The 20,029-nt window shown below is 45.5% G+C and overlaps 1 protein-coding gene across 1 annotated transcript; it reads right to left on the reverse strand.

Moving 5' to 3' along the window:
* Positions 1-257: 257 nt before the first annotated feature.
* Positions 258-18,498, reverse strand: LOC121271725 (ras-related C3 botulinum toxin substrate 1-like). Its single transcript, XM_041177913.1, has 6 exons — positions 18,368-18,498; positions 15,953-16,024; positions 12,171-12,288; positions 11,255-11,317; positions 3,479-3,638; positions 258-616 (listed from the first exon to the last, which is right to left on the reverse strand). The coding sequence occupies exons 1-6, from the start codon at positions 18,403-18,405 to the stop codon at positions 489-491; spliced, it is 579 nt and encodes a 192-aa protein (XP_041033847.1). The 5' UTR covers positions 18,406-18,498; the 3' UTR covers positions 258-488.
* Between the last annotated feature and the right edge of the window lie 1,531 nt (positions 18,499-20,029).

Here is a 20,029-nt window from a genome sequence, read left to right on the forward strand (position 1 = left end):
CATGGGACTTTATCCTCATGGCCTTCAGGAGAAGCGATGTTCAAAATCATGAAAGGTTTTGATAAGAGTGAACAGGGAGAAACTGTTTCCAGTGGCAGAAAGGCTGGTAACTAGAGGACACAGATTTAAAGCAATTGTCAAAAGTACCAGAAGGGGAGAATTTTATTTTCGGTTAGTTATGATCTGAAAGGCGCTACCTGAAAGGGAGGGCGAGCCAGATTCAATAGTAAGTTCCAAAAGCGAATTGGATTGGGGGAGAAAGCTGCAGAGCCATGGGGAAGGAACAGGGGGAGTGGGGACTAATCCAGTAGCAAAGTGAGACGGCACAGCCACGATGAGCCGAATGGTCTTCTTCAGAGTTGTAAGATTCTACTAGCAGAGCAAAGATCGGCAACGAAAACTCCAATTGACTTCAAACTCCATGTTGTCGCACAACGTCTCAGGAATTGCTAAGGATTTACCCCACCCATAATTTCCTGGTACTTCTTCTACAGAATGTGGCACGATAACCTTTTCCTCTGCACTGGTTGGAAGATGACAGCCCGAATGGCCTCGTCGAATATTGTCTTTAGGCCTTTCTGTTTGAAGGCCGAGCTTTCAATAAACTTTGCAGCCCCTGTGCAAATTAAAAACAAGAGAAAAGCATTTTCAGCCCATGTCCTCTGTTTGTTTCTGTTCGGTTGCTCCTCCTGCACTTCAGAATTGACAGTCCCGACTCAAATGCCTGCGATTCCCTGATATGGATGGCAGGTGGTCGAGTGAGACTCATTCACAAGGAGAAGCCAGTTGTGTGGGCCTTATCGATGTGGTCATTTCTGAACTACCGATTGTTAATGTAGAAGGGCCTTAGAAATTTGGACATGGCCATTTTAAGGGTGTGTGGATTGTGGAGGGGCTTGGGTTGGTGAAATGAGGGGGAATGATCCTTGGGTGTGAGTGGTTGAGGCCCGAGATGCTCCTGACGATCTCGGGCCTCATGTACCTCGAGGAGTCGAGCTTCCTGAACTCACTTACTTGTAGATCAAAACCTATCTAACTCAGCCTTGAATCTATTCAATGACCCAGCCTCCATTGCTCTCTGGGGAAGAGAATTCCAACGACCCTCAGGGAGTAGAAATTCTTTCTCAGCTTCATCTTAAATGGGGAACTCCTGATTTTGGAACTGTGCCCCCTCGTTCTAGATTCCCCCATGAGAGGAAACATTCTCTTAGCATTGACCCTGTCTAGCCCCCTCAGAATCTTAAATGTTTCAATTAGATCACCTCTCATTCTTCTAAAATCCGATGAGTTTAAGCCCAACCTTAATTGTACATGAAACAAAACAAAAATTGCTGGAAAAACTCAGCAGGAGTCTGTGGAGAGAAAGACAGAGTTAACATTTCAAGTTGTTTCGATTAGTTCTGTAGGAGACTCATACGGACTCGAAACACTAACTCTGTCTTTCTCTCCACAGATGCTGTCAGATCTGCTGAGCTTTTCCAGCAATTTTTGTTTTTGTTTCAGATTTCCAGCATCCACAGTATTTTGCTTTTATTTTAATTGTAAATGAATTGTGTTTAACCAAATGTAACTTGTGGGCATTACTTGGGATTCCACTTGAGACATTACTGAACCTGTGGTATGGTTAAGTTAGGAGATGTATGCTGATAATGTTTTACTCTGTAAATAAATGTAAGACTGAGTAAAGATTGGCTCCAGGACTATCCTTCACCAGCTAGATTTCTGGAATAGAACATTCTGTTCAGAGATGAATGCAAAGCATATCCCATGCCCTGATTATGTGAAATATTTTGCCACTCATGAGACTGTCAATGGGCAAATTAATGTGCAAGCATGGTCTCCACTCATCTTGCATGAATGTCACATACCAATTTCCTTCACTATCTGTGCACCTTGCCCATGACTGATGGGTGCCTGGTTCTTCTCCTCCAGCTTCTCAATGGTTTGTTTGTCATCCCTTAAGTCAAACTTGGTGCCATTTCACCTCAGTGCGTCTTTTAGCACGTAAAGGAAGGGAGGGCCACCGGGAAGGTGGGGTTGGTGTTCCAAATGTGTTCAGGGGTGGCATTGGTGATCAGCGGGTTGGGAGAGCTACCGGTGGCCAGTAGCGATCCATGTTCTTTAAATGTGAAGCTGTGAGGAGGACTCTCCCCTTCCTGGCTCCACTTGCAGGTAGGTATTTCATAGAAACTTGCCTTGCTCATAGTGAATGAATAGGCAATCTCTCTAAGATAGTCCAGTAGGTGGACCAGTATTGCAGACGGGGCCTAAAACAGGTGTTAAAAACTTATTTACACGTGTAAAGTGCTCAACATTTGTTTCAGGCCTGGACACTGAAGCAATTTATTCCCATTATGGCAGGTGGTTGACTTCCAACTCATAATGAACATACAGTTCTTGCCTTTCCTAACCTTAGGCTTGGAAGGCCATTTGGCACCTAAATAAAGGACCGTAGCACTGCCAGATTTCTAGGCCAAGCTGTCTTACTCTTCAGCTCGCGATATGTGAACTGGTGTTGGTGTGGGGTGGGAAGGGCATGGGAGTAGGATTCCCAGGATAAAGTTTTTGACCTGCGCATCCGCTAGTATGAGGACTTCTAGTTCCAAGGCTAATTCCATTTTCCCTCAGAAAAATATGGTTGGCCATCGAGTGCTAGAGGAAGGGTGAATATTTGTTCATCAGCTGGCCAAAAATGCTCTATTATGTCTTGAACATTATTGATGGATAGTTTTCTGTGTTAAGAACATGAGAAATAGGAGCAGGAATAGGCCATTCGGCCCCTTGAGCCTGCTCCATTGTTCATTAAGGTCGAGGCTGATCTGATCGTGGCCCAAAACCCACTCCCCTTACCTGCCTCCTGAAACCTTTGACTCGGTGTAGATCAAGAATCTGTCTAACTCAGCCTTGAATCTATTCAATGACCCAGCCTCCACTGCTCTCTGGGGAAGAGAATCCCACGATCCTCTGAGAGAAGAAATTCTTCCTCAGCTCCATCTTAAATGGAAAACACCTGGTTTTGAAACTCTGCCTCCTAGTTCTAGATTCCCCCATTCTCTCAGCATCTACCCTGTCAAGCCCCCTCAGAATCTTAAACGTTTCAGTTCGATCACCTCTCATTCTTCTAAACTCCAGTAAGTACATGCCCAACCTTAACTGTCTCTGAATCGTGTTTAACTATATGTAACTTGTGGCCGTTACTTGAGCATTTATATAAATAGAATCTTACTGAAACTGTGGTATGGTTGAGTTAGGAGGTGTACTCTTGTAATGTTTCACTCTGTAAATAAATGTAAGACTGAGTAAAGATGGGCGCCAGGACTATCCTTCATCAACTAGGTTTCTGGAAGAGAACATTCTGTTCAGAGATGACCACAAAGCACATCCCGTGCCCTGATCATGTCCGCCACTCATGAGACTGTCAATGATCAAATTAATGTGTAAGCACAGTCTCCACTCATATTGTATGAATGTCACGTACCAATTTCCTTCGCTATCTGTGCACCTTGCTCATAGCTGATGGGTGCCTGGTTCTTCTCCTTTAGCTTCTCAATGATTTCTTTGTCATCTCGTAAGTCAAGCTTGGTGCCCACGAGGATGATGGGAGAGTTTGGGCAATGCCGTTTGACCTCAGGGTACCACTGTGTAAGGAGAAAGGGAAAGAAAAGCGGACCAATGATGACTTATCCTCACAGACAGTTGGGCCAACATGAAAAAGAAAGAAAGACTTCCATTTATGTAGCACCTTGTGCGTCCAATGGATGTTTCAAAGCACTTTACAGCCAATGAAGTAATTTTAAAATACAGTCACTCTCGTCATGTAAGAAAACCATTTAAGCTCTGTCTTTATTCACTATTGCGCTTGTATACCAAAGCCCTGGAAGTCTTGACATGCTTCATTCCTGTGACATCACTGCCATCTTTTCATAGTCAATAGATGGAAAATCTAGTCTATTGTTTATCATCCCTGGAGAATCTCTGACATCTCTCCTACATTCCTGGCAGAAACAGTTGAAGAACATTCAGCATCTGACAGGTATGCCTTCCCTTATGTCTTGCCCCCAGCAGAACCTTTGCCTTTCTCTACTTTATCTGCGCTATTGACCAAATCATATTGCCTCTCTTGTTCCCACTCTGACACAAGTATACCATTCCACATTTCCTCTCTCCTTTCTATGTCTTCACTCTTGTTAAATTCAAGACTCAGGACACCACTTCCTACTCAATTCATGTCTTCACTGCGTTTGAGACTGTGGGATTTGGAATGGCCATTCTTCAGCAGTGCCATGTCCAGCTTTTCACTCAGTGACATGCTGTTGAGTTGCTTTATGATGCATTCCAAGGTGGAGCCTTTAGAGAATAAGGCTAATGTTTTCTTCTTTTTAGTCAGCCCCTCGGGATCGAGGATGTCTTTCTTCTGGTTCCATGAGTTCTGCGATGGCTGATAAGTCCAATGCACAGTCTACAGACTCTGCCACACGCAGGGCAGGTGGTGTGTGAAGGGTTGGGTAGAACATTGACTCGCATGGCCTCAGCTCCCTTCCTCTGTGCTCTGTCCAGTTTAGTCTCGGCGCCAACCCAGTCCAGAGCAAGATTGAAGAAGCCATTCGACAGTTGAAATGCAACAATGACACTGGGGCAAATGGACTCTCTGCTGGAATTCTGAAACACGGCAGAGGTACACTCCTGGGCCTGGCTGCACAGCCTCAGATCCCTCATCTGGGAAGAAGAGCATGTGCTGGTGGATGTCGGAGACGCAGTGATCATGACTATATCTAGAAGGGAGATTGGGTCTGAAAATGGTAATCACAGGAGGAGACCCCCCACCCCCCTCCCTTGTGTTTGCCACAGGGAAAACAATTGCAAGGATCCTCCTCAACCATCTCCTCCCAGTGGCTGGGGAACTCTTTCCAGAGTCACAGCGCGGCTTTTGCCCAATGAGAGGCACCACCGACATTCCCTACGTGGCAAATTCAAGAAAAGTGCAAGAAACAGCACCGACTGCTGCATGTGGTCTTTACTGACTTCACGAAAGCTTTTGAGCCTATGTCCCCCACAAAGGCTTATGGAGTATCTTCCTCAATTTTGGCTGCCCTCAGAAATTGGGCGCTGTTCTCTGCCTACTCCATGATGACATGCAATCCGTGATCCTCACCAACAAAATCAACACAGAGACCCTATCCCAGTGAAGATTGCGGCGTGGATGTGTCATGCAACCCTCTTCTCCATTTTCCTGGATGCAACAGTGCACCTCGCCTTTTGCAAACTCCCCACAGGCGTGCAGATAATCCACAAAACAGCCAGGAAACTGTTCAACACACCCTGCCCTCAATCCAAAACTACAGTCGTTCCAGCCTCAGCCATAGGGCTTCGGTATGTTGATATTTTACCACACAAAATGGTAGCAAAATGGTTTAGAGTAAAGAAATAGTGATGCGGATACCTCCTCTTCATAGAATCATACAGCACACAAGGAAGCTATTCATCCCATTGTGCCTGTGCTGCCTCTTAGAAAAAGCTGTCTTGTTTTTACTCCCGCTTCTTGCCTGTAAACATAAAAGTTCCTCATTCTCAAGTACCTTTCCAGCTCTAAGATAAAAGCAAAATACTGCGGATGCTGGAAATCTGAAACAAAAACAAAAAATGCTAGAAAAACTCAACAGGGTCTGGCAGCATCTGTGGAGAGAAAGACAGAGTTAACATTTCGAGCCTGTATGACTCTTCTCCAGAGCTAAAGAGAAGTAGAAATGTGGTAAAATATAAACTGGTTAATGGGGAGGTTGGAACAGGTGAAGCTGAATAGAAGGCCAGCAATAGGTGGAGGCAAAGGAGAGATTGCGAAAGATGTCATAAACAAAAGGCCAAAGGGGTGATAATGGTGGTGGTGGTGCTGGCTAGAGGAGGTGTTAATGGTGACATTAGGAGGAGAAAGCAGAAAGTGATAATGGCCAGACCAGGGTAAACACTCTGGGAAGAACAATATGAGCAAGTGATAGATGACCCTAGTGGGAGTGGGGTGGGGGTGGAGGGGACAGTGGTGGGAAATTAAGTCAAAATTAGGCTAAAAGCTGGGGATGAAATAGTGAATAAAAGTGGAAATAAATTTTAAAATAATAATGATAAAAATAAGTGGAAAAAAATAAATAAAAATTTAAAAATAAAAATTAACATTGAAAAAAGGGGGATCAAAAAGGGGTGAGGATAGAGGAGAGAGTTCATGGCCTGAAGTTCTTGAACTCAATGTTAAGTCCGGAAGGCTGTAAAGTGCCTAGTCAGAAGATGAGGTGCTGTTCCTCCAGTTTGCGTTGGGCTTTACTGGAACATTGCAGCAAGCCAAGGAAGGACCTGTTCTCAGGCCCACATGTCTGCCCTTGGCCTGCTGCATTGTTCCAGTGAAGCCCAATGCAAATTGGAGGAACAGCACCTCATCTTCAGACTAGGCACTTCACAGCCTTCCGGACTTAACATTGAGTTCAAGAACTTCAGGCCATGAACTCTCTCTCGCCTCTATCCTCACCCCTTTTTGATCTCCCTTTTTTCAATGTTCATTTTTATTTTTAACCACCGTCCCCTCCCCCCACCCCACCCCCACCCCCACCCCCACTAGGGCCATCTGTCACTTGCTTATATTGTTCTTCCCAGAGTGCTTATCCAGTCTGGCCATTACCACATTCTGCTTTCTCCTCTTAATGTCACCGTTAACACCTCCTTTAACCAGCACCACCACCATTAACCTTTGGCCTTTTGTTTATGACATCTTTTGCAATCTCTCCTTTGTCTCCACCTATCGCTGGCCTTCTATCCAGCTGCCCTGTTCTGCACCCCCCACCCCCCACCCACCCCCCCCCCCCCCCCACCCCCCCATTAAACAGAATATAATTCACCACATTTCTACTTTCCTTTAGCTCTGAAGAAGTCATACGGACTCGAAACATTAACTCTGTCTTTCTCTCCGCAGATGATGTCAGACCTGCTGAGTTTTTCCAGCAGTTTTTGTTTCTGGGTCACCTGTCCAGCTCTGATTCACAACTACTTGAGGAATTAACCTTCATCCCCTTTTCAGGGCAATCGTTCCAGGTCCCAATAACTCCCCGAGTAAAAACACTTCTCCTCAACTTCCCTTTAGATCTTTTGACAATGATTTTAATTATCCATGGCTGCTGGTTATTGACCCAATCCCCAGAGAGAAGAGCTTTTTTCTCTTGAAAACCTCTGATTAGGTCATCGCTTAACTTTCTCTGTTCCAAGGAAGACAGGTCTAGATTTCCTAACTGAGGTCACTCATAACTGAAGTCACTCTTCCAACATCCCTCTGCAATGATCCAAATCATCACTGGCTTCCTGCTAGAAATAATTAAATTGCTTTGATTATGACACAGCCACAATATGAGATGTACGTGGGATAAGCCAAAACTTGCATTCAAATTCTATCCAGCATTTGCATCTTCCTTTTTCTACTACATTATCCTCTACCTGAAAGCAAACATTGCCAACATGGCCAACGATTGGCTGGAATTTATGCCAGGGCTCCTCCCATTGCCTTTGGCAGAAAGCCCAGGCAATACGGTATAACCAGACCTATGCACCGTATCCACCGACCCCCTCGCCGGTGTGCCGGAAGAACTCTGCGGAAATGTGAACCAAGCTTTCCTCCATTAACAAATGGCGATGGATTACATGGTGAATTTGTGGGCACTCTGGAACTTAGCTCAGCTTGAAACCCAAGAACACTGTGCTTACTCCCCTGAGTCTGAATATATTTTTCTATAAAAAAAGTAAGTGCTCCACCCTCACAATTTTTTGGTGCCTTGCCAGGTCAAGTCTGAACAATGGGTGTCAACTGGATTTTTGGATGCAAGAGGCATCACAGCTGAGCCTGAGCCTGGGCCCATCTTCAGCTGACATCCACATCCACATCCACATCCACGTAAGGTCAATGAAGAGATGGAACCCAGGCTGATCTCCCCCCTTCACCGAGCAATGAAGAGGAGTGTGGTGAAAGTCTCTTCTGGCATGGTTGTCAACCTTCCAGGGTTGTCTTGTAGTCTCCAGGAATTAAAGATTAATATCCCCTTATATCCCCCCAAACACTGCTACAACACAACCAGGAGAGAAACCACTGGGGCATTAAAAACAAAATTGAGGGATTCTTCCTCCATCTTCTTTGAAAACTCTCATGTGTTAGTTAAAAGAATATTGGAGATCCAGAGAACAACAATTTGACCATGTGGGATGACTGGAGGTGAGAGGTTAAGTCATGAAACCTCTAAGAATAAATCCAAGTGGTGTTGGCCAACCTACTCCCGATTGTTCTAAGGATCTGAGGTAAAATGAACACGGTGTAGTCTCGAGAGGGAATGGGATCACATTTTCCACATTCAACGCTGAATTCAAAAACTCGTCCTTTAAGAACGATGGACATAGAAGCAAGAATTGGGGAGTGCTATTCTAGGCATTAACTTTGCATCTATCTCATGCCATACCTATCCTGGGAGCAGTATGCAAATACTAATGCTTGGGGTAAAGACATTAGAAAGTGTTCTGTGCCCTTCACCTGTTGTAAGTGGATGGGTTTAGTTACTGTTCAGAATGAAGTGTCTGATGTTGTAAATATGAGACTTGCTGAATGAGATCATAGTTTATGCTTTGATCTTATCTGGTAACATGTAAATGGAGTGAAACTATGCAGATGAAAATATATCTTGGTTTCTGTTCTTTAGTCAGAAACCATTTGTATTTCTAAATTATAATACGTTTGTTAGCAACATGCATCCATATAGCACCCATAATGGAGCAAAATGGCCCAAGGTGCTTCATAGGTACACTATCTGATCAACATTGACGCCAAGCCAAAGAAAGAGACATTAAAGCAGCTGATCAAAGAGGTGGTTTTTAGAGAGGGTATTAAAGGAAGAGAGGGAGAGATGGAGAGGGTTAGGGATGGAATTCCAGTAGCTAGGGCCGTAAAATGCAGCGAGTCCATCATAAACCCCATTGACTTCAGCGAGAGTGTAAAATCCCGCTGCTGTAAAATTCTGCTCCATGTATTTTTGATGTGAAATGAATATTCCAAATATAACCTGTACGTGTAGTGAGGCACCTCAGGGTGTCATATACTGTATTGAAAGAAATTGATCTGTTTTGCTTTTTAATGTAATGTTAAATTTAAACTGTCACCCAATGTACCTTTACAAATTCTCTGAATGAGGTAAGTTTTTGAAAAAAACACTCAAGGTCAGGCTGCCAATGATGGAATGAAGGAAGCGGGGTCCTGAATTGGAAGGACTCAGGGTTTATGAAGGGTTGTAGGAATGAACGAGGTTAATGTGCAGGGGGAGACAAGGCTGTGGAGGGATTTAAACATGGAAAAGGGAGTAAAATTGGTGGCATTTGGAGACATTTAAGTTCTGTAAATATGCCTGGGAATTCAACTGAAGGCACCCAGAAGTAAGTTCCAAAGCTAATGAGCTATTGAGTGTTGCTGGAAATGCAGGTAAAGGGGGAAATATGTTGGGGTAGCCATGGAAGGAAGTTGAGTGTTGTTCAACAGAACATTTCCACGTTCTGAGATTTGGTCAGATAGTCAGGACTGTATAGGGTGAGACTGGGGTTTACACGTCATAATTCAGGGCCCATTGGCACCGAGAGGGGCAGATTATCAATAAAAATACAGGGGTCCAGATGGCAGGGTTAAAGTCCACTTAGAGCAACTGATGGGAGAGAGAGGGGTGGAGTTTCAACTTGCAGTCCGCAGCGTAAAACTGGCACTGCGGGTGAACTGTCAGATAATCATTATCGTTGATCTCAACAGAAATGAAAGTTGGGTAGTTTTAGCAATGGCCAGCCAAGCCCCAACATTTACATCCAGTGGAAAATTTAAAATCTACTCTAACATGTTCGATGTATAAAAAAAAAGACAATCTGATGTACAGTCCCACCATCTACACTTCCATGTTTATCAGAGGCCACCACTTATACCTGGTCAATGGAGCTAAATATTTCCCATTAATGATGATGTGTGTGTGTGTCGGGGGGAGGTTGGTGTTGAGGGTGGTATTCACCTTGATGAGCCTAAACATCATTGATCAATCCTGGCACTGGGATGATAACCAGGGGTTACGATGAGAGAGGCTTGGAGTTGGATTCATGGGAGCAGAGGAAACCAAATGGAGGTTTTCAAAATTACGAAAGGGTTTCCAAGGGATACATTGAGGAAGATCACTTCCACTGGAAAGTGGATCGGGAGCAAAACGTCTTCGGGCTGAGATTTTCTCTGAGCAGGCCGGGCACACCCCCGACCCACTCAAGCATAAAATGACGCGCGATGACATCGGGCGAGTGTCCCCACGTCATTGCGCACTCGCGCGATATTTCGGTTGGCGGGTGAGCGCAGGAGTCGAAAATTAACAGGCCGATTAAGGCCATTAAAGTGTTAACCGAATGCAATTTTTGACTGCCCGTCCCAACCCTATGGGAGCGAAAAGGGTTATTTACGAAACCTCAACCAGGGGCAGGATGAGGTTTCCAGCAGGAATTAAAAACAAAATAAAAATTTTGAAATGTCATTTAGAACACGTCCCGGCCTCAGGGAGATTTCATTGCGCACGCCTGCACGCGTGCGCACACTTCAGCGCTCACCCTCCTTTCGTTCCCCACCCTGGTAACGCTCAGCGTTTCCGTGCTGGCTGCCCGTTAATCGGCCGGACAGTGGGAGATCGATATTGGGGCCCGATCGTGGGCGGCAGTCGGCTTTGCGATCACTCCCGGGCCTGCTCACCACACCTCCACCAACAACGTAAAAATCCTGCCCTCAAACTTAGAAGCTTAAAGGAAGAACTTCCCCCCCCCCCCACCACCCCCCCCCACCCTCCACATGAGGTCACTTGAATATGGATGACACTACAACAACCGCTTGCATTTATTTAGCCTCTTTAACATCCCAATGCCAAGCTAGGAGCTTCACCGCAAGTCATTCATTGAGATTGAGATTGATGACGCTACAACAACAGCTTGCATTTACTTAACCCCTTTAACATGCCAATGCCAACATAGGAGCTTTACCACAAGCCATTGATTGAGACCAAGGCATTTAAGAAAGAATTGGAAACATATTTGAAAAGAAAATGGTATTCTAATGTATAGGGAGAAATCAGATAAGCGGGGTTGGAGCCGATCTTTCTGATCTTTCTTTCTGCACAGTTGTGATTGTTTGAATGGCCATTTCCCCTACTAAAGGTCGTAGTGCCCCATGACTCACCTTGACACGTACATTCTGGAAAGAAGCAGGGCTGACCAGGGAAAAACAGATCACAAACACATCCTGGAAAAGAAGAAGGCACAATGATTCAGATAGTAGTCCGCAGAAGCCAGATTTTCCTTCCACTCAACACCACGCCAAACCATTACACTTCCTTACTAGGTGGCGACAGTCGTTTATGTTCATGTCCCCGGCTAATAATCCAGGGACTCAGGCTAATACTTTACGGAACATGGGTTCAAATCCCACTACAGCTGGTGGAATTTAAATTTAATTTACCCGTCTCAGAAATAGTGCCATGAAACTATCATCAATTGTCATAAAAACCCATCTGGTTCATTAATGTCCTTTAGGGAAGGAAATCTGCCATCCTTACCTGGTCTGGCCTACTTGTGACTCCAGGCCCACACCAATGTCGTTGACTCTTAACTGCCCCTAAGCCATTGAATTCAAGGACAATTAGGGATGGGCAACAAATGCTGGCCTTGCCAGCGATACCCACACCCCATCAAAGGATTCTAAAAGTAGTAGTTTGAGTATGTCCAATCTATAAGTGATTCCAAAGGTCACACAGCTAAATCTATGCTAAGGAGTTTGATTGTTGTGGAGGTGCTGCCCTCACCTTTGCCACTGTGTTTTGCATGATCCAAGAGTCAAGGAGGATCCAAGATGTTTGGCAGCTGTTGTGGATGGTCAGTACACTGCTACAGCCCACCAAGGATTGCTAATCACGGCTTCTGCCACAATATCTCTAGGGTCAAAGGCAAGCGGGTAGGCCCCAAGTACTTCCTCAGCCAATACAGGGATTGATCCCATGCTGCGCCACACTCTTAGCCAACTGAGCTAACTCAACCCTCCTGCTTTCTTGGCAAAAGAGAAAAAGAGAATGAGAAATTTGCTACGAATAGGTCCTTACAGTTTGAGGGTAGGAGAGAGGTCGCAGCTTGTCATAGTCTTCCTGACCGGCTGTGTCCCACAATCCCAGATTCACTAAGTGACCATCGATGGTCACAGTGGTGGAATAATTATCAAAGCTGTAAAGGAAGGCGGGAAAAGGTGTCAGTCCAAAAAGAATAACTCAAGAGGCTGCAGCCTCTCCACCCAATATCCATTTACAAGGATTTCAATGTCAGTGTCATCCTTGGTTCAGTGGGTAGCACCCTCACCAATGATTCAGAAGGTCAAGGGTTAAAGTCCCACTTTAGAGACTTAAGCACAAGATCCAGGCTGACACCCCATTGCAGTACTGAGGGAATCCTGGACTGTCACAGGTGCCATTTGTTAAATAAGACATTAAATGGAGCACTCATCTGCCATCTCAGGTGGACACAAAAGATGCCATTGCTTTGCAGGAGAGCAGGGGTGGGTAACACTTCCTAGTGTTCTGACCAGTATTTACCCCTCGACTATCCTCGCTAAATACCTGGTCCTTGTCACACTGCTATTTCTGGGAGTATTCTGTGTGCAAATTGGCTGCCGTGTTTCCTATATTACAACACATGTAAAGTACTTTACTGGCTGTAAAGTGCTTTGTGATGTCCTGAGGTTGTGAAAGGCACCATCAATGTTTTGGAGGTTACCATTGACCAGGACAAGCTACATAAATGCTGTGCCTATAAGAGCAGGTCAGAGGCTAGGAATCCTGCGGCGAGTAACTCACCTCCTGACTCCCCAAATCCTGTCCCCCATCTACAAGGCACAAGTCAGGAGTGTGATGGAATACTCCCCGCTTGCCTGGATGAGTGCAGCTCCCACAGCACTCAAGAAGTTCGACACCATCCAGGAGAGAGCAGCCCACTTGATTAGCACCCCTTCCACAAACATTCACTCCCTCCACCACCAATGCACAGTAGAAGCAGTGTGTACCATCTACAAGATGCACTGCAGAAACTCACCAAGGCTTCTTTGACAGGATCTTCCAAACCCATGACCACTATCCCCACTAGGAAGGACAAGGGGAGCAGATATATGGGAACACCCACCACCTGGATGTTCCCCTCAAGTCACTCACCGTCCTGACTTAGAACTATATCACTTTCCCTTCACAGTTGCTGGGTCAAAATCCTGGAACTCCCTCCCTAACAGCACTGTGGGTGTACCCTACACCACATGGACTGCAGTGATTCAAGAAGATGGCTCACCATCACCTTCTTGAGGGCAATTAAGGATGGGCAATGAACGCTGGCCTTGCTGGTGATACCCACACTTTGTGAAAGAATAAAAAGCATATAAAGCAAGTTCTTTCTCATTCTATATTGGAAGCACCCCCTGCTTGCATGGAAAGGTAAGGGAACTGAGTGCTGGTGGTGACTGAGGAGTGGACCAGAGTGTCACTGAGGGGATGATTCCTTTGGAAGGTGCTACATAAATGTTGTTGTTGTTGTAGTTGTTGATGTTCAAGTGTGTAGGGCAACTTGCTGTTGCCATGTGGTGCATTGCGGAATTTTGCCAGCTTTCCTGCCATCCATTGACCACCCAGTGCAACTGGCCTGATTTTCCAAAGCAGCACCACATTAATGTGGGGCAGCTTTAGAGTTGCCAACCCTCCAGCCTTGCCCTGGAGTCAACAGGAATTAAAGGCCAGGGCCCTGCTGCAGCAAGAGTCAGGAGAAGGACCACAGAGGCAGCAAAAAAAAAAAAAATTTCTTTGAAGACCTTTATTTACTGGTTATAAAAATGTGGACACCGGGGAATAAAGGTCAGTGCTTCACTGACGGTCAAGAATCACCCAATCAGCTCAGGGAGAGTCTGCTCACCTTCTGATTGGCTGTGGGGAGGCAGGGATCATGTGATGAAACTGTCAGGAAAGGGGCCTTTGAGCCAATAAAACAGCCCAGGGTGCTTCACAGGAGCATTACAAAACAAGGTGTGACATTGAGCCACATGAGGAGATATTAGGTCAGATGACCAAAGGCTTGGTCAAAGAGGTAGGTTTTAAGGAGAGTCTTAAAGGAGGAAAGTGAGGTAGAGAGGCAGAGAGGCATAGAGAGGGAGTGTCTTGTTTTTATAACAGATTGAACACTTCAGGGGATTTATTAGCTTTGAATGGGTTTCATGAATGGGAGAGTTGTTTCAGTATTAAGTGTGTATGAGTGAGAGTGGCATTTGATTGTTTGAAGTTTCTTTCACCACCACATGGCTCCTGAGGTCTGCCCCTTGGGGCCGAGACAACGAAAGGTACAGCCACCAATGGTGGGCCGATTAAAATAAGGGACACAGTCTAGGAGTCTCAGGATCATCGCTCAAAACCACCTCCAGTTGGCAGAATAGGGTTAATTTTATGAGTTTTCAAATATCAGACAGAACTTCTTCTGCATCAGAAACTGGATGCATGTGGCCGACAAATTTCCATCAGTTCAAGCTGCCTGAAACATTATTAGTCTCACTAGAAATATTGGCCATGTGTGAAACTGCAAAAACGTAAATGATGGGATTATGGGCCTGATTTTTGCAGACTTGGGTCGACTCCAGAGACCTTTAAGATTGGTAGGTGGGAACTGGATGCGGATGCCTAACCCCCCATCTCCAACAGACACAGTTTTTTCCAGTGGGGGAAGGGGGTGGGGTGTGAGTCACACAGGTAGGGAACCCGAACTCAGCAGGACCATTTGAAATAAGTGTTATGTTCAAACAGACCCCATTTTTGCTTGTTCCTAGAGCCGTAATCTGCATTGTGGAAGGCACAAATTTATGGAGTAGACATAAGTGCTTATCAAGGGAAGATGAGATCTATTTAATTGCCCACTTCTGAAGTTTTCAAAATCCCCAGCCTGTTAAATATGAAAAAAACAGGCTGAAGCTGTCAGCGTTAAAAAAGGTCATCAGCTAGATTCCTTTGACTGACAGTCAAACTGCTGTAGATTAGAAAAAATGCATTACTATCTGTTCCTGCAGTTTCAGTAGAATTCTTTGTTTACATTCCCCAAGGGCTGTTATTGCAGCTAAGGTCATTATGAATGCTTGGCTGAGTTTCAAAATCTACAAATGCACTTATCTCATTGGTGGGGGGGGGGGGGTGGTGGAGTTCACATTTGGATTGACAGTTTAAACAAGCCAATAAAAGGTTAGCTGTCTTTGTTGTGGTAATGAATAGAACAATGTTTTTAAACGGATTGAACACTTCAGAGGATTTATTAGCTTTGAATGGGTTTCATGAATGGGAGAGTTTTATCAGTATTAAGTGTGTATGAGTGAGAGTGGCATTTGACTGTTCGAAGTTTCTTTCACCACCACATGGCTCCTGGGGTCTGCCCATAGTGGCTACTGGGTGAGTGGCAATGGAGGTGACATGGGGGTATGAGTCGGCATGGAGGGAATATGAAGGGATATGGGGATGAGTGTGAGGGGTGAGGGGGTGTGAGGGATGAAGACCAGAGGGGCTATCAGCATTTTATACAACTGGGCCAAAGCCCAGAGGACTGAGGTGGGCCTTCTAACCATCTTGCCTCAGCACTCACCTGACCCGGTGGCCTGCTACAATCTGTCTCTGGAGTTGGCGAACTCCGTCCCACGTCCACCTTCCCAGAGTGAAAATTGGATGTAACGGGGCCCCTTATTCCCTGACTCGTGAGACCTGCCTCGCTAGGGAAAATCCAGCCCGATGACTCCAGGAAACTTGGGGCCTCTCTCCCCAAAGTAACCATCCCCTGTGAGAAAGAGTGGAAAGTAAAGCTGAAAGGAGTAGCCATGGATACTCACACAGTCGGAATGTACTCCTCAGGGAAGTCGTTGGTTGTGTAAGTGATGAGAAGGCAGGTTTTCCCAACAGCCCTGCAAAAAGAGAAGAATCCAGCTTGTTGTCAGTCCTTCGGAAATCAATGGCAGTCCTGCATGGTGGCGAGGGGGCAGAGGTGGGGGGTGTGGGTGGGTGGGTTGGGGTAGGAGTGTCAGTAGAGCTGGATCAACACCACTAGTGAGCCTTTGCCAGTGCTCGGCATTCCTACCGACTGTTACGTGTGTGTCATCCCTCTACCTGCTGCCAAACTCCTGACCCATCGACAACAACTACAATTTACATCCCTCCTTTAACTTTGCAAAACATCCCCCCCACCACCGCCCCCCCCGCCCCACCCGCCCGCCCGCACCGAAGATGCTCAATGGGAGTGATTATCAAACAAAATTTGATGTTAGGTTGGATGACTAAAAGCTTGGTCAAAGGGGTGGGTTTTAAGAAGCGTCTGAAAGGGAGAGAGAACTAGAGAGGTTTAGGGAGAGACTGCCAGAGCTTAGGGGGCCTGGGCATCTGAAGGCACAGCCGCAGTGTTTAAAATCGGGCGATGATGTGCATGAGGCCAGAACTGTAGGAGCTCAGAAATCTCACAGGGTTGGAGGGCCACAAGAGTTTACAGATGTAGGGAGGGGCAAGGCCATGCATGGAAGCCAATTTTTCTCTCCCTCTGCCCTTTCCAACAATCCCTCAAAAGCACTGTATGGTTTCTGCATGCTTTCAAAAGTGTATTTCGTTGTGCCTCGCTTCTGACCTCCCTCACCCATCGACCATTCTGCAATGTACCATCTCATCTCCCGATCGAAATGCTCCACCCCTTCAAACACCTTCTTATCCTATGTGTAAGTCCAACTAAATTGTGAGTTATTTGGAACACATTACCTGAAAGGGCGGTGGAAGCAGATTCAATAATAACTTTCAAAAGGGAATTGGATTAATACTTTAAAAGGAAATAAAATCTACAGGGGTACGGGAAAAGAGTGCAGAGGGAGTAGGATTAATTGGATAGCTTTTTCAAAGAGCTGACACATACATGGTGGGCCAAGTGGCCTCAGTCTGTGCTGTAAGACTGTATGATTCTACTGTGATCAGCCGTTAGCAGGTCTGTGAGATGAGATTGTCAGAAGGCCCCAGCATCAGTTCCTATATAAATGCTAATACTCCTGCTTTGTGGAAGGAGTTACTATTTGCACTTGTCTGTAACTGGAGCAGTGGTGGTTGGTTTGTGGTTTGATTTCCACTTTGAATAATAGTATTTGGATCTCTCTTCGGGTAACTTGTGGCCTAATCTGTATTGGTTTCCCTCTACTTGTGAGTGACTTAGGTCTAACCTTGGTAGGTTTCTTCAAAAACACCTTTAGTTACACTATATGCATGATAGGTTTCTAGTTAGGTACATCTCTCTCGTGGACGGACTATCCCATCTGATCTCCTTAGTCTCTTGCACATAACTGCTGAGGTCATGGTTACATCATAGTGCACATCACTATCTCATTACCATAACTATTAATCCATTATTCTACAGTAGGGAACACAACAGTACTCCCAGGACAGGAAGGATGAAAAAAAGAACATCAGCTAAGGTCCCCATTCCTGTTGACTATCCAGCAATGGCTGCCTGAAACGGTGTGGCCTGGATATAGGCTGAGAGCAAGAGCTGTTATAGTTAACAAAGTGATCTTGTGGTGTAGTGGTTAGCATCCCTAACTCCAAACCAGACATTCCAGGTTCAAATCCCACTTCAAGACTTGATGGCCAAGCAGTTGGAGTTTAAATCTGCAAATCCTTCAATGCACTGGTGGTAAGATTGTGAGAGATTCCTAGTCAGCTATGTAATGGAAAGTGTGTTGAAGCCTCTCCCATAGCTCCAGACTACAACTTTGTAAGAGTGCATGCTGTCACAGTGACTTGGACTTCTATGAGTGAGTTGTAACACTCATCACTTTAATGTAGTACAAATGTCACAACCAAAGTACTTCACAGGGATGTTAATCAGACAGAAGTTGTTACTGAGCTACTTAAAGGTTTTAAAGAGCCTCTTAAAGGAGGAGGGTGGATAAGAGGCTTAAGGAGGACATTCTGAAGGCAAGGGAGGAGAGAACTGAAGGTGCAGCTGGTAATGGGGGGAAGGGGATGAAGGTAAATGACTGGTGCACAAGAGACCACAGTTAGAAAAGGGAAGAATATTCCAGCACTCAGCAAGTTCAAGAATGGTCAGAAGGGAGGCTGACATCTGTGCAACTGTACTCAAGTAGTTGTTAGTGCCTTCAGAAAAGGAAGGGAGAGTGGAAAGAAAATGCTGTATCATTTGTAGACGGTGCAGTTACAAACTATCTTAACGTAACATAGGTAGAAACATCAGGGAGGTGATAACAAGGATTACTCACCCATCCCCCACCACCACGCATTTGATGTTTTGCATCATTTAAATGCCGGAAAGTATGATTTTCCCTCAAGAAAATCAAAGGGTAAAAGCACAAGTCAAGCTCTCGGTTGTAAACGTCCTTGGATCAAACCTTGCTTTGTTTCTCTGCGCTGCAAAACTTTCTCTCTCTCTCAACCATCCACCTCTGGATCTCCTGCTAACTGAAGGCTGCCCACTGTGCTCACATCCTGATCAGCTATGTAGGAAAATTAGTGTATGGTGAATTTAACTACCAAATGAGAGAGCTGGGTTGGGAGAGTCTTTGAATTTTATGAATAAGCTGTCCAGTTGAACGAGGAGATGGGTGGAACAAAACCACAATGAACGTTGAACTCCAGGCCAAACTCTCACCAAATCAGAGCGGCACAGGACTGAGACAACGATTGAGGTGAATTGGGTAGTCAGATGCAAAGAACCAAACACCTTGAAACTGGGTACGTCTGTTCAATACCTCAGCCAGAGTGTGTTCAGCAGGCAAGGGAAGCAAAATAAGGAGAAAACACCAATATCTTACATTGATGAGTGTTAACCCAGGTACCTTGACTGTTTCCCCATTGAGGCTGGGGGAACCTCCAGTGTGACATCCCCATCAAAAGCATCTTCCCCTTTCCTTTCAACATTCAGAAGGGAAGCTTCCCTCTGTGATAGCCTGGTCCACTCCACAATCATCCCCAAAGACCCCCATCCCTTCCCAATGGCACCTTTCCATCTTAGCGCAGGAGGTGTAACATCTGCCCTTGTATCTCCTCTCTCCTCACCATCCAAGGCCCCAAACACTCATTCTAGGCAAAGCAACGATTTTCACATCCTTCCTTCAATTTAGTCTACTGCATTTTTTTTTTATTCATTCACGAGATGTGGGCTTCGCTGGCTGGGCCATCATTTATTGCCCACCCCTAATTACACTTGAGAAGGTGGTGGTGAGCCACCTTCTTGAATCGCTGCAGCCCATGTGGTGTAGGTACACCCACAGTGCTGTTAGGGAGGGAGCTCCAGGAGTATGACCCAGTGGCATTTAAGGAACAGCGATATTGTTCCAAGTCAGGTTGGTGAGTGACTTGGAGGGGAACTTTCAGTTGGTGGCGTTCCAGTTGGTGGCATTTGCTACTAACAATACTTTGTCCTCTACATTGGGAAGAATAAGCGCTGATTGGATAACTGCACTGTGAAACACTTCTGTTCAACCCATGGGTAAAAAAGCCAAGTTTCCAGTCAACTGTCATTTTAATTCTCCACCTTGCTCTCACGCTGACATCTCTGTCCTCGGCCTGCAGTCATGTTGCAATGAAGCTCAATGCAAGCTCCAGGAACAACACCTCATCTTTCCAGTAGGTACTTTACAGCCTTCCGGACTAAACATTGTGTTCCACCATTACAGACTGTAATCTCTGCCAGTATTTTATTTCTGTTATATTGCGTGTTTCAGTCTTACTTGTATTTTTGCTTTCAGACACCAGCTGTTCACCTTCTGCTTTTCACATCTCCTCTAGAGATATCCTTTGTTTCTTTATTTGTCCCATTACCACTCCCATTGGCCTTGCACCATCACCTATTTTGTTATTTAATTTCTTCTGTCTCCCAATCTATCACAGACCATCCTGTTTTTCCTTCCCCCCTCCCCCAT

Source organism: Carcharodon carcharias, chromosome 31 (genome assembly GCF_017639515.1).
Source record: "Carcharodon carcharias isolate sCarCar2 chromosome 31, sCarCar2.pri, whole genome shotgun sequence".
Lineage (NCBI taxonomy): Eukaryota > Metazoa > Chordata > Chondrichthyes > Lamniformes > Lamnidae > Carcharodon > Carcharodon carcharias.

What these genes read in the sequence shown, in the direction of transcription:
- LOC121271725 (XM_041177913.1), bottom strand. Translation starts at nt 18,405, where the DNA reads ATGATGCAAAACATCAAATGCGTGGTGGTGGGGGATGG. An exon ending in GAGGAGTACATTCCGACTGT is followed by an intron (nt 12,289 to 15,952) that starts GTGAGTATCCAT and finishes CTTCCTTTACAG; the next exon opens with CTTTGATAATTATTCCACCA. An exon ending in TCCAGAATGTACGTGTCAAG is followed by an intron (nt 3,639 to 11,254) that starts GTGAGTCATGGG and finishes CTCCTTACACAG; the next exon opens with TGGTACCCTGAGGTCAAACG.